The 12833-nt window shown below is 45.1% G+C and overlaps 1 protein-coding gene across 5 annotated transcripts in view; it reads left to right on the top strand.

The window, feature by feature from the left end:
• LOC119973874 overlaps positions 1–12833 on the top strand; it is a 55936-nt gene that overhangs the window by 20502 nt on the left and 22601 nt on the right. For all 5 annotated transcript variants that reach the window (XM_038812395.1, XM_038812393.1, XM_038812394.1 and 2 more), the window contains one exon: positions 2227–2387. In XM_038812395.1, coding sequence (XP_038668323.1) covers positions 2313–2387 — 75 coding nt within the window. In that variant the 5' untranslated portion in view covers positions 2227–2312. The remainder of the gene's footprint in view (positions 1–2226; positions 2388–12833) is intronic.

Below are 12833 nucleotides of genomic sequence, written 5' to 3'. Positions count from 1 at the left end.
AACTTTGCCACATGATTAATGCAAAGGCCATTGCAACTGTAATGTCCTCCAGCCCTAATCTCTGCACTCCTTCACTTCTGGCCTCTAAATTTTAGCCATGGGCAGCCAAGTCTTCAGCAGCATAGACAGTAAGCCCTGGAGTGCCTTCCCTAAACCCTTCCAGCTTTCTCTCTCTCTCTCTCTACTCCTTTGAGAGATCTTAGTACTTACCTCTTTGACCAAGTTTTTGATTTTCAGTCCCAACATCTCCTTGTGTGACTCAATGTGAAACTTTGATAACTTTCCTGTGAAGTGCCATGGGATACTTTGCTACCATACTTGCAACGTAGTGGTCAGCACTACTGCATCCCAGCACCAGGGACCCAGGTTGAATTCTGGCCTTGGGTTATTGTCTGTGTGGCGTTTGCATGCTCTCCCCGTGTCTACATGGATTTGTTCCGGGTGCTCCGGTTCCCTCCCACAATCCAAAGATGTGCAGGTTAGGTGGATTGGCCATGCTAAAATTGCCCCTTAGTGTCCAAAAGGTTAGGTGGTGTTTCAGGGACAGGATGGAGACATGGGTCTGGGTGGTGGGCTCTTGCAGTGGGTCAGTGCAGACTCGATGGGCCGAATGGCCTCTTTCTGCACTGTAGGGATTTTATGATGCTTCTATTCTATGAATAAAAGCACTATAAAAATTTTGTAATTGAGGGAATAAATGGCTAAATATTCAAAACATAAAAATATTCAGAACTATGGATAATGCAAGGCTGTGTGTTTTCGTTTTTGACTACTCCAGCAAAAAGCTGGTACTAATTCAATGGTCAAAACAGTCTTGACTTGGCTGAAAACCTCCTGGATGTCTGCTAAAGTTCGCTGGGTTACTCAGCTAAAGTTGAAATTTAAAGTTGAAATTACATAGAAAATAAAAGCAAGAGGAAGCCATTCAGCCCTTCAAACCTGCTCCGTCATTCATTATGAGCATGGCCGAACATAAAATTTAATACCCTGAACCCGACTCTCTCCACCCCCCACCCCCCACAAGCCCCAAGAGCTGTATCTAATTAATTCTTGAAATCATACAACGTTTTAGCCTCCACTATTTTCCATGGTAGTGAATTCTACAGATTCATCACTCTTTGGATGAAGCAAGAAGTCCCACAACACCAGGTCAAAGTCCAACAGGTTTGACTCAAACACGAGCTTTCGGAGCGCAGCTCCTTCCTCAGGTGAATGAAAGCTGCGCTCCGATAGCTCGTGTTTGAGTCAAACCTGTTGGACTTTGACCTGGTGTTGTGGGACTTTTTGCTGTGCTCACCCCAGTCCAACGCCGGCATCTCCACATCTCTGGATGAAGAAATAGCTCCTCATTTCAGTCCTAAAGATTTACCCCTTATCCTCAAACTGTAACCCCCCTAGTTCTGTACTCCCCCCACCATCGGGAACATTCTTTCTGAATATGCCCTTTCTAATCCTGTTCTCTGAGATCCCCTCTCACTCTTCTAAACTCCAATGAACATAATCCTAACCAACTTAATCTCTCATTGTGTGGCAGTTCCGCCATCCCAGCATTGAGCCTGGTAAACTTTGTTGCACTCCCTTCATAGCATGAACATCCTTCCTCAGATAAGGCACCAAAATTGCTCACAATACTCAAGGTATGGCCTCACCAACACCCTTTACGATTGCAGTAAAACATCCCTATTCCTGTGCTCCAATCGTCTCACTATGAGGGCTAACATACCATTTGCCTTGTTTACTGCCTGTTGTACCTGCGTGCTTGCTTTCAGCGACTGATACACAAGGACACCAAGGTCTCGCTGAGTATCCACCTCTCTCAATTTACACCCATTCAAATAATAATCTGTCTTCCTGTTTTTGCTACCGAAGCGGATAACCTCACATTTATCCACATTATACTTCATCTGCCATGCACGTGCCCACTCACTCAGCCTGTCCAAATCCCACTGAAGCATCTCTGCATCCACCTCACAGCTCACCCTCCCGCCCAACTTTGAATCATGTGCTAATTTTGAGATGATGTATTTAGTTCCCTTGTTCAAATCATTAATATCTAACGTGAACAGTTGGTTGATGTTGAAAAAGGCCAATTTGGGAACCTTATCTTGCATCTGACGCATCTGACTGGAACTACTTAATGTTGAGCCTGGATCTTCATGGTGGAAATATATTTTATTGAGAAGCAAAAGCTGTCTATTTGTGAACTTGTGTATTTTTTGTTCCAAGGTTTGGAAGAGGAATTCTTCTGAAAAACATTCAGTGGTATTGGCATTTACAGAACCAGCCAGTGCTTATCAAAGAAGGATATACCCATGGACCCAGAAGTTAACTTTGTTCAGGAAAGTGGAAGATTTAACACTGAAGGAGAGGCAGCTACATTGAGCAAGGTAAATCAAATGATCTATTATTTGGGAAGATAACACCCGTCTTTGCTTGGTTACACATGATCAATCAGACCCAAACTGAACAGGATGCAAGATTTTTCTTAAAGAAAAACTCGGAGTTAAAATGGCAAAAAGTATTTGCCACTTTTGAAGAAAAGTCTATCTGGGCAGACACGAATCTTCAGATAAAACTAATACATATTTTGCTAAATCCAATGAGCTGGATAAACTTTAGACTTGGCTTGCTTTAGATGATTTTCTAAATATATGAGCTTTGGGATTGGCCACTTCTATCCCCATGCAACAATTTTTTGAATCTTATGGTCCCAGCTATAATGAACATCATTGAAAAGTTTTTTTTCCTCCTGGTCTGGAGTGGGCAGAGGTAGGAATGGTTTTGGAAACCTCTCCCACATCGCTGGCCCAAGTTACAAAATATTACATGGCGTTTTCAGCATTGGAACAGGGCTTCAAGGTCCTTGCTCATGTTTGTGCTCCATACAGACCTCCTCACACCTCTCTTCATCTAACTAACCCTATCAGCATATCGCTATTCCGTTCCCCTGCTGTGTTTCCTTTTTCGATTTCTCAATGAATCCATACTTTTCTCTGGAGAATAGAGTGTCCCCTCGTTGAATTGTTCCTGGGTCTGGAATACACTGCCTCAAACGTGTGGTGGAGGCAGGTTCAGTCAAGGCATTCGAGGGCATGAGGTGATCTCCAGTGGTACGGGGAAAAGTCACTCAGTCATGATGCTTGATTGGAGAGTCGGTGAAGTCATAATAATAATCTTTATTATTGTCACAAGTAGGCTTACATTGACACTGCAATGAAGTTACTGTGAAAATCCCCTAGTCGCCACACTCCGGCACCTGTTCAGGAACGCTGAGGGAGAATTCAGAATGTCCAATTCACCTAATAGCACATTTTTCGGGACTAGTGGGAGGAAACCGGAGTGCCCGGAGGAAACTCACGCAGTCACAGGGTGAACGTGCAGACTCTGCACAGACAGTGACCCAAGCCGGGAATCGAACCTGGGACCCTGAGGCCGTGAAGGAACAATGCTAACCACTGTGCCACCATGCCGCCCATGGCCTCCTGCTGCACTGTAACAATTTTGTGAATCTCTGCTTTTTCATTCTAACCCTTCAGAAATGGACCCAGTGTTTGTTTGCTCTTTTGTCATGGTCTTATTAAATTGCAATATTGCAAAGTGATCTGCGTATCTAAATCCCAGATCTCCATGTTCATATACCATTGAGATACTTATTTTTCATATAGCATGTGGCCTCTGATGTGTTAGGCGGGTTGGTTCGATGTTGACTGCAACTGGATGCAGGGAAGCTAGAAACAAACGTCTAACACCGGAGATGATCCAACACGGCTTTATTTAAACTATGAATGGCTGTACATATTCAGCTGTGGGTTGACACTCTACTAATCCTACTGACGACCTCATACTGGCTCGACCAGACCTACTAGCTACCACGTGACAGTAATGTCCACTGACTTGTGCACTCTGACTGTCTCAGTGTCTGGGTCCCGAAAAGAATGGGAGTCTTAATGCCCTGTGGGCTTTATAGTGGTGGTGCCTTGTCTGGTGATTGGTTGTTCTGTGTTGTGTGTTCATTGGCCATCCTATGTGTCAATCACTGCCTGTCTGCATCTCATTATATACACGAGTGGATATTATGATAGCCTCCTTATTCTTCCTACCAAAATCTACAATCTCACACTTGGCTAGATACAGTTCACTTGCTAATAACATGCCAATTTTACAAGTTTATTTACTGTCATCCTGCATTTTGTTGTAGTCCTGCTCTGTATTACCTGCACTCCCCCGCACCCCCCCCCCCCCCCCCCCCGAAAAAAATTGGCATTATCTGCAACATTTGTTATTGTACTGCCGATTGTTCAATCATTTAGGTTGTGAACGATTGTGGTTCCTGCACCAATTCCTGTGGAACCCTCCTTCCTACCATTTGCCCGTCTTGGGAGCTAGCTTTAATATCTCTAAACTGTTTCCTGTTTTACAGCCAACGTTCCACCCATTCCATTACTTGTCTTGTTACTCCACATGTTCTGACCTTTCTTCTAAGTCTACTTATCAGAGGTACCTTTTCAAAAGGCTTTTTGCAAATCCAATTATGTTATATCTGCTGCCTTGGCCTTATCTTCCCTTCTGTCATTTCTTCAAGAATTCATTAGTGTTGGTTCGGCGTGGCCTTTTCCTTTTGGAATCTGTGCTGATTCGGTAATTTTCTGTTATGCCTTTAAGTAAGGATTCCAATATCTTTCCTCCCACCAACTATCATTCCCTTGTTTGACCTTTTTTATTTCTCAGAATCACATTGGCTGTTCCCCACTGACTCTAACCTAACTATTAATATACATGGATGTAATCTGCCCAGGCAATTTTGTTTTCCTAAATTTGATTAGTTTATCAATTATTTATCCCCTTCTATCTTAAAAGATGTTCTATCCTTTTTCTCATCTCTTCCTCTAATCAAGGTTGGATGATACGGAGGCGGGGGGGGCAGACATGTGATGTGACTACGGGAACGGTTGCGTTTTCATGAGTTCACACTCTGCTCATCAGTTAACCCGTTTTTCAATCCTGGTACACATTTCATACTTGCTTTTTCTTGGGCTACATGGTTTGCGCCATGTATGAGGAAATTCTTGATTGGCCTTTTGTGGGAAAGAGTTGAGATAAAATGCCAAAATCCTGGTTTGTTTGTGGCAGTCGGAGTGGATTAGAGTGTGGCCCAGCTCGGCGTGGCGCAGTTGCCACTTAGCGGTCGGTCTCTGCTTTGATGGTACTCTGTGCATCGGATGATGACCACCATCGAAGATGTTATCTCGACTGAGAATTTCAGCTCTGTGTGAAAATCTTAGGACAGACTGCAGGATACCTTCAGGAGAACTGCAGAGACGCATGATGAGAGGTCTTGGCACTCGAGAGAGCACTGTCGCCAAAATCCTGCTGCATGGTGTGTCCTTTAGCCTGACTGGCTCGGGATCTGGGTGCCTGGAGCGCTGTCCCCCTGAACCCAGTCCTAATGCGTACGTTGCACACCCATTAGGAAGTTTATCCTGATTTCCTGTGATAATTGCAGAGTTTTGCAGCATGGGAGGGTATCCGCCATTTTGTCATGTTTTCATGATCCTATCCTGTTTCCCACTTGGTGTCGTGTTTATTTGGGTAGCACCTCAGGGTCGAGGATGACCTGCTTCCACTCCAGGGAGGTGGGTTCTGAGGTTGCTGAATAGTCCAATCCTGGATCCACAGACTCTGCCACAGGTTTGACAGGTGGTGTTTGATGAGGTGGGTGGGTGGGAATTTCCGCTGTTTAGGCCTGGCCTCCACGTGATCCTCGAGGTAATTGGCACAGTTGTGGATACTTCTTCTCCAGTTGGTGCGTTCTAAGGCAAGCAATTCCCATGTATTGATGGGAATGTGCATTTATTTAGGGAGGCGTTCAAAGTTTCCTGGTAGCATTTTCCTCTGCCCCCCCCCTAGTGATCGCTTGCCATTGCGGAGCTCAGAGTAGAGCAGGAGTGTTGTGTCGGGCACACGGGTAATGTGGCCCGCCCATCGCAGCTGGTTGAGTGTGACCCGTGCCTCGATACTGGGGATAGTGGCCTGGGAGAGAACGCTCACATTGGCGCACCTATCCTGCCAGTGGATTTGCAGGGTTGGACAATGTACAGCGGACATGTCAAATCCCTGGAGAGACGTCACCACGTTTCTGATGAATAACAGGAGGGCGGGAACCACAGCTTTCTGTAGACCAAGCTTTGTGCTGGATTTGAGGTCTCGGTCTTCGAACACTCTGCTCCTCAGGCGTCCAAAGACTGCACTGGCATATTGGGGTCAATGTTGGATTTCATCGTCAATGTCTGCTCGCACTGAGAGGAGGCTCCTGAGGTACGGGAAATGATTTGCATTGTCCAGGGGCTCACTGTGGATCCTGATTGCCAGAGGGCGGTTTTGTGTGGCAGGAGCAGGCTGTGTGTTTTCCAGATGTCTAGTCTGAGGCCCATTCTCTCGTATACCTTGGTGAATAAGTCGATAAGGATTTGTAGCTTGGCCTCTGAATGTGCACATACATTGGCGTCATCAGCATACTACAGTTCAACGACAGAGAAGTTGGGGTGGTCTTGGTTCTGACCTGGAGGTGTCTGAGGTTGAACAGTTTCATGCTTGTCCAGTAGGTTGGCTCCACTCCAGCCGGGAGCTTCAAGGTGATGGAGTGGAGTGTTGCTGCAAGGAAGATAGAGAAGAGTGTTAGTTCAATGATGCAGCTCTTTTTGACACCAGTTTTCACACGTATTGGGTCTGTGGTTCGGTTGGTGAGGATAACGGCTTGGAAGTCATCATAGAGCAGGCAGAGAACGGTGATGAATTTCTGCAGCCAGCCGCAGAGTCAAAGGCCTTTGCGAGATCGAAGAAGGCCATGTACAGAGTTTGAAGCTGCTCCCTGCACTTTTGTATGGATTTGTCGTGTGCTGAGATTCATGCCCATTGTGCCTCTTGCTGGTAGGAAGCCGCACTGAGACCCGGGGAGGAGCTCTTCAGCCACTGGGAGGAGGCGATTGAGGAGGATTCTCGCCATGACCTTTCCAGTGACGGGGATTAGGGAAATCCTTTGTAATTTCTGCAGTCGAACCTATCTCCTTTCTTGAAGATGGTCACAGATGGGACTAGGGCAACTATTTGTCAGTTTTCATGATCCTATCCTGTTTCTCCCTCGGTCTCGGGTGGGTGGGGGAGGGGGATGAGTATCTAGTTCTGTTCAATGATTGTATTAAACCAGCTGTGATGTCATTATCCTGTGCCTTGCTGTTCTCCTGTAGGTTATGCTGTTTATTTTTCTTTAATTCCCTCCTTACTTATGGTGCTGTATGTATTGTAACTTTGTAATTTTATGAAATGTAAAATCTCAAAATACTCCCTTGATTTTAGGCCCCGTACTCTGCATTTCTTTGCTTTTACCTCTCCCCACAAACCATTCCTCAACCAAACCTTAGGGGATATAACCTATTTACAAAGAATGCATCTTCATTTATTCGAAATGACTATTAACTATACATTTAGAATGTGGTGCCTGCACGTTCATCATTAGTATTTCTCAATTTATCTCCCAGCTACAGAAATGGAATGTGGTTAAACACAGCATATGCTAAATATTCCAGCAGAGACCAAAATGGGGAAAGGATATATTTGCAGGCTCACACTGCTCTACTCAATGATTAATGTGGGACGCTACGGTGTATATTCCTTGGTCTGCGTCATATTATCCAATTTTTTAAAAAAAGTATGTTCATATCCTAAAATGACATCAAAATAAAACCACAATTAATAACTCCACTGTATACTATAATAGCGTCTTTCAAACTTTTTTTTTCCTGGGACAAAGGTTTGGCAACCGGCCAACCTTCAAGACCCAACCGACCTTCTGGACCCACGCTGACCGACACTTACATTTTTAATGCAGAAGACGTGTCTGCTTTGTCCTCACTATCTCGCTTCAATCGGGTTCAAAGAAGGAGGGAAATGTGTGTATCAGGTGCAGATTTCAGCCAGTTCCTTTGTGCCGTCTTCATCTTTGTGAAACTGGAAAGTCCAACCTCACACATGTAGATGGTCATGAAGGGCAATAGCAACAAAATGCATGTTTTACTCAGCAATGGATACTCCTGCGAGATGCTACTCCAGAATGCTGACTGCTGTGGGCTTTTGGCATGTTTTAATGTGATATTACATGTCAGCTCCAGCAGTATAGTCTTTTAATTTGAACTCGGCTCTAAGTTAATAACTGACTCTGTGGTCTGAAAATGACTTTTTCACCCACCACTTCTCTTTCAAATTCTGAAACTTTTCTCATTTGCCATTTCTTCGTTCATATAACACACTTTGGACTTTGCCTCCTGAATTGCATTGTCACAATTGACAAAACCATACCACAGGAAATAGTCTTTATACTTCTTTGTTCCGAGTTAAGTTTATTTTTTCAGGGCCATTAGTCAGAGATCCTGGAGCTCTAACACTACCACTGCTCTTTCCTGCCCTGGGCTCCCCTGAACAGCTCTCTCAGGCAGGTTCTTTTGTGAGATCCTGTCCAATAGTAAACTGCCTATTGGGAGTCCCTGGCCCCCTCTTACTTTTAAGAAAACTACATTGATCTTCACAGTTCACTTGCCTTGCTTGCCAGCAGCTGCAAAATCAAAAGAACTCTGCTTCCTGCTTTGGCGCCAAAAGCACGTACCTGGACGACGCTTCACATCAATTCTATGTGCAGGGTGCATGGCCTACTCTCTGCTGCCACCTCTGGCCGGAAGACTCCATGCAAACCTAATCATCTATCTCCATTTAAAAGGCGGCGGGGCACAATTCACAATGGAGACAAACGGTGGTAGAAAGCGTTGGGTGCTTTTCGCACGATTGGATCCCCCGTGGGAATGGCAGGATTGATCAGTCGTGACCCACCCACGGTCACGGCCCTGACTTTGAAAAACATTGCTATAATATAAAATACTATTAAACCAATGGTGTCATTTAAACAAATAAAGTGTGAAAAGCAAACATTTTAAAAACACACCAAACTGGAAAGGGCCAGCTGATCCACCTAACCTGTCTCAGACATGTTTTGTGTGTTGTGTTGAGATATTCTCCAGCCCTTGCATGCCATGTGGTCTCCTGGATTCAAAAGGAAAGCAGATTTGGCAGGGGACAAAAGTGAGAGCAAAAATATAGGAAATTCTTCTCTAATCCCTCAGAATAATCAAACTCGTCTAAGAGACTGAAATGACCATGAGCGAATTCTCCTATTTTGCAACTAAGTCCCGTGGGGTGGGGGGGAACGTGAAGTGTTTCCCGCTGCGGAAGCTGGCGGGGAAACACACACCAGGTTTACCAGCCCCAGTGGGCAGCACGGTGGCCTAATGGTTAGCACAGCTGCCTCGCGGCGCTGAGGTCCCAGGTTCGATCCCGGCACTGGGTCACTGTCCGTGTGGAGTTTGCACATTCTCCCCGTGTCTGCGTGGGTTTTGCCCCCACAACCCAAAAATGTGCAGAGTAGGTGGATTGGCCACGCTAAATTGCCCCTTAATTGGAAAAAAATAATTGGGTAACCTAAATTTAATATAAAAAAATAGGTTTACCAGCCCCAACCTCATTAATTATGCTACCGGCTGTTTTGTGCCATGTTTCGTGGTGGGGCACTCCTGAGGGCACTTAGTCCGCCGTCCTATCCGGGTATCATGATGGGCAACTTTTCAAAATGATTGTCCCACTGTTGATGAAAGAAGATGGACGTCTTGAAAAATGAAGATGGATCTCGGGGAAATTCTGAGGCTGGATGATGGACCGCTGCAGGACACAAAATTTGGAAAGTCCACATGTAGATACTCCCTCCACCCACTGCTATAAGTGTTTCAGGGGCCTGGTTTGCTGGTTGTCTTCATCCTGCACTCCGTGGGCAGCCCCAGCCAGTGTTCAGGTGAGTTCTGTCGTCTGCACGCCACTTTGATCCAAACGTGTTTCGGGCCGGCAGGTTTTTCCACTGGTGCGGCAGAATCTGCCTCCCATTACCCAGGATGCAACTAGGGTTCACGCTGGCCCCCAACGGGTTTCCCAATCTGCCATGGTGGGCACTGACGGACGGTCCCACTGTAAATCCTCACTGGCATAAAACCGATATTTGGACCTCTTTCTCCCCCCGACCATCCCCACAACCACTATTGGACCCACCAATGGGGACTTGGGAGATTTCTGCACCATGACTTATATTAATTGGTATCTTTTGTAGGATACAATCTCTGCCCCAGACAAGAACATGATTCAATCATCTTGAAGTGTCATGTATTTGCCTAGCAACAGCTATAAAACAAATTTAATGAAACATATTGGGATGCGACCTACCCAGGTAGTCATCTGCCTAGAGACAGCAGTAGCCACAGGCTGGATGAGATGTGTCGCTCCCAGTAATGAGATTAGAAGACATTTTAGATGAGAATCAGAGGTGAATAGATTGAGTAAAAACAGTTTACCTAAACGATTGGGATGATCAATGAGGTGCACATCTGATAATGCCTAGAGTCAAGGAATTTGATAGGGCAGACAGCCAAATACAAGAAGGCAGAATCAAACTGGAACCTAATTGCTTGAAGCCTCAAAAGCAAGGGAAGCCAGTTGGTACCTAGCAAACTCGGAAGCAGACAAGCCAGGTTCTGGTCACCAAGCCTGAAAGTGAAGTTTGATATCCTACAGCCTTGAAGCCAAGGCAGTGTAGAAAATCCTGGTCAAGGCAGTGTAAATATTATCACTGAACCAGGACAAGACGTTCCCCAGACTTGATTATCAACCCTGCGCTGTGTGGTGACTATTAATTGGTTTCATCATTGATATTCCCTAATTGTCTGTGAGTAGAGTAGTTCTGTCCATGTGTTTTGCGTGTTATATATATTTTCTTTAATCAATAGTCTTTGATCATTGTTACATGATGACTGGGCTGTTTATTCTCACTAGCATTTCACTTGTCTCCTCACATCAAAACAAAACTATACACCCTCAAAAACCGGTGTTCCAACTTGGGATACACTCGCAGGTAACCACAGCATGCTTTGTGACACAATACACAATGACATTGCACTCGCTGCACACGTCAGCAGTCTGTTCCGCGAGTCTGTTATTCTCTGGGAAAAGAATTGGCTAATATAAAACCTGCATTTTCCCTTGTATAATTTACATGCAAGAACCCAAGAACTCCCCAACACATCAAGTTGAAATAATAGTCTAGAATAATTTGCAGTTAATGGTGAAGTGATGGTGTTCACAGCTGACCTCCACGATAGCTGCCCATAAAGATCGAGCGATATTTGTGGCCTCTTTCCTCGCATCGGTTTGGCTCAGTTGTCAAGTCAACAGGATCTCCTGGCATTCAGCAACAGTGCTGTGATCAAGCAGGGGGAGTGATCAATGACATTGAACTATTCTCACTGACAGCAAACCAGGAAATTAAATGTACCCCTTATCATGGAATCATAGAATCCCTACAGTGCAGAAGGAGGCCATTCAGCCATTTCGACGTATAACTGGAAATCACTATCTGTTTCAGAGGCATAAGGATGATCAGCGCTGAAAGTTTCAGCATTACTACAGCAAAATATGGGGCCTTTTGTTTGCCAGTACACGTCTAGTCCCTTTAGAATTTTATAGACTTCAATAATATTACTCCTGAACATATACAGACTCCATTCCTTAAGCCTATTTAGGTAGCTAAGATAAAATAATTTTTCAGGGCACCTCTGAACCTTTTCCAAAGGCTCAGTATCGTCCATCATGTGTGGGGACCAGAATGGGACACAATGGGCTGGATTTTTTCGCAATCAGGCCAAAAATGGTGAGTGGGTCCTGGATATGTAAGTCCCAACTCCCATTTACAGCAGATCCTTGTGGTGATATGAGTGGGAGCACTGCCATTGGTGCAGAGCATTGGTTTCCCATTGGCTCTGGCTGGTCATGTGCCTCTCGTCTGATTGGCTGTGACTAGTCATGTGACTGCTCACCAATTGGTCGAGAGGCTAGTAGACCCCACCTCCGAGGCGGGGTATAAGTACCCAGGTTTCCCGGCGGTCGGCCTTTCTCTGTAGTTGACCACCGGGCTAACAACTAGCTGATTAAAGCCACAGTTTGGATCTTCATCGTGTCTCACGTCCAATTGATGGTACATCAATCCTATTTTCCTCTGGCAAAGGGGAAGGGGACAGGGATTGAATCGCATTGGCGGGAAACCTGAATTTAGCAAGGCCATTTGAAATTTGTGCTGAATTCAAAGCGACTCCCTTTTGGCCATTCTAAGGGCTAAACATGCAGTGTGGGAGTCTTGAATTTAGATAGGGGACTTAAATGCTCCTGAAGGACATACAAGTTCTGTTTGGTGTCATAATCTGAAATAATTTAAATCTCCATCTCTTTAAACATTAAAAAGCATGCTGCAGCTATCAGATTAAACGAAAACACAGCTGGAGAGCATTGATTGCAGGTCATCTGGTATAGTTTAGAAGCACACTGCCATTTGTTCTTGCAGTTTTAATATATTTCATTGTTGACATTTCCCAAAGGCATGTAGGAGGAAGTCGTGCATTTATGTAAAACATTAAGAGATTTTTTTTAGTGTACAATCTCTTTCTATAAGGTCTTGGAGGAGAAGTATGTCAAAACAGATTGCAACCAAGAAATCTGCGGCTGGAAACTCTTCAACTGACTCTGAGGCTTTGCCTCGAGCCTCAGCAGGGAAGATGGTGGCAGTAGCAAGGATCCCTCCCACCCGGCTTACTCACTTTTCCAACTTCTTCCATCGGGCAGGAGATACAGAAGTCTGAGAACACGCCCGAACAGACTCAAACAGCTTCTTCCCCACTGTCACCAAACTCCTAAATGAC

The sequence above is a fragment of the Scyliorhinus canicula genome, chromosome 11, assembly GCF_902713615.1.
Source record: "Scyliorhinus canicula chromosome 11, sScyCan1.1, whole genome shotgun sequence".
In the NCBI taxonomy this organism is placed as follows: Eukaryota; Metazoa; Chordata; class Chondrichthyes; order Carcharhiniformes; family Scyliorhinidae; genus Scyliorhinus; species Scyliorhinus canicula.
Note: the sequence above shows the minus strand (reverse complement) of the source record. Positions and strands in the feature narration are given on the sequence as shown.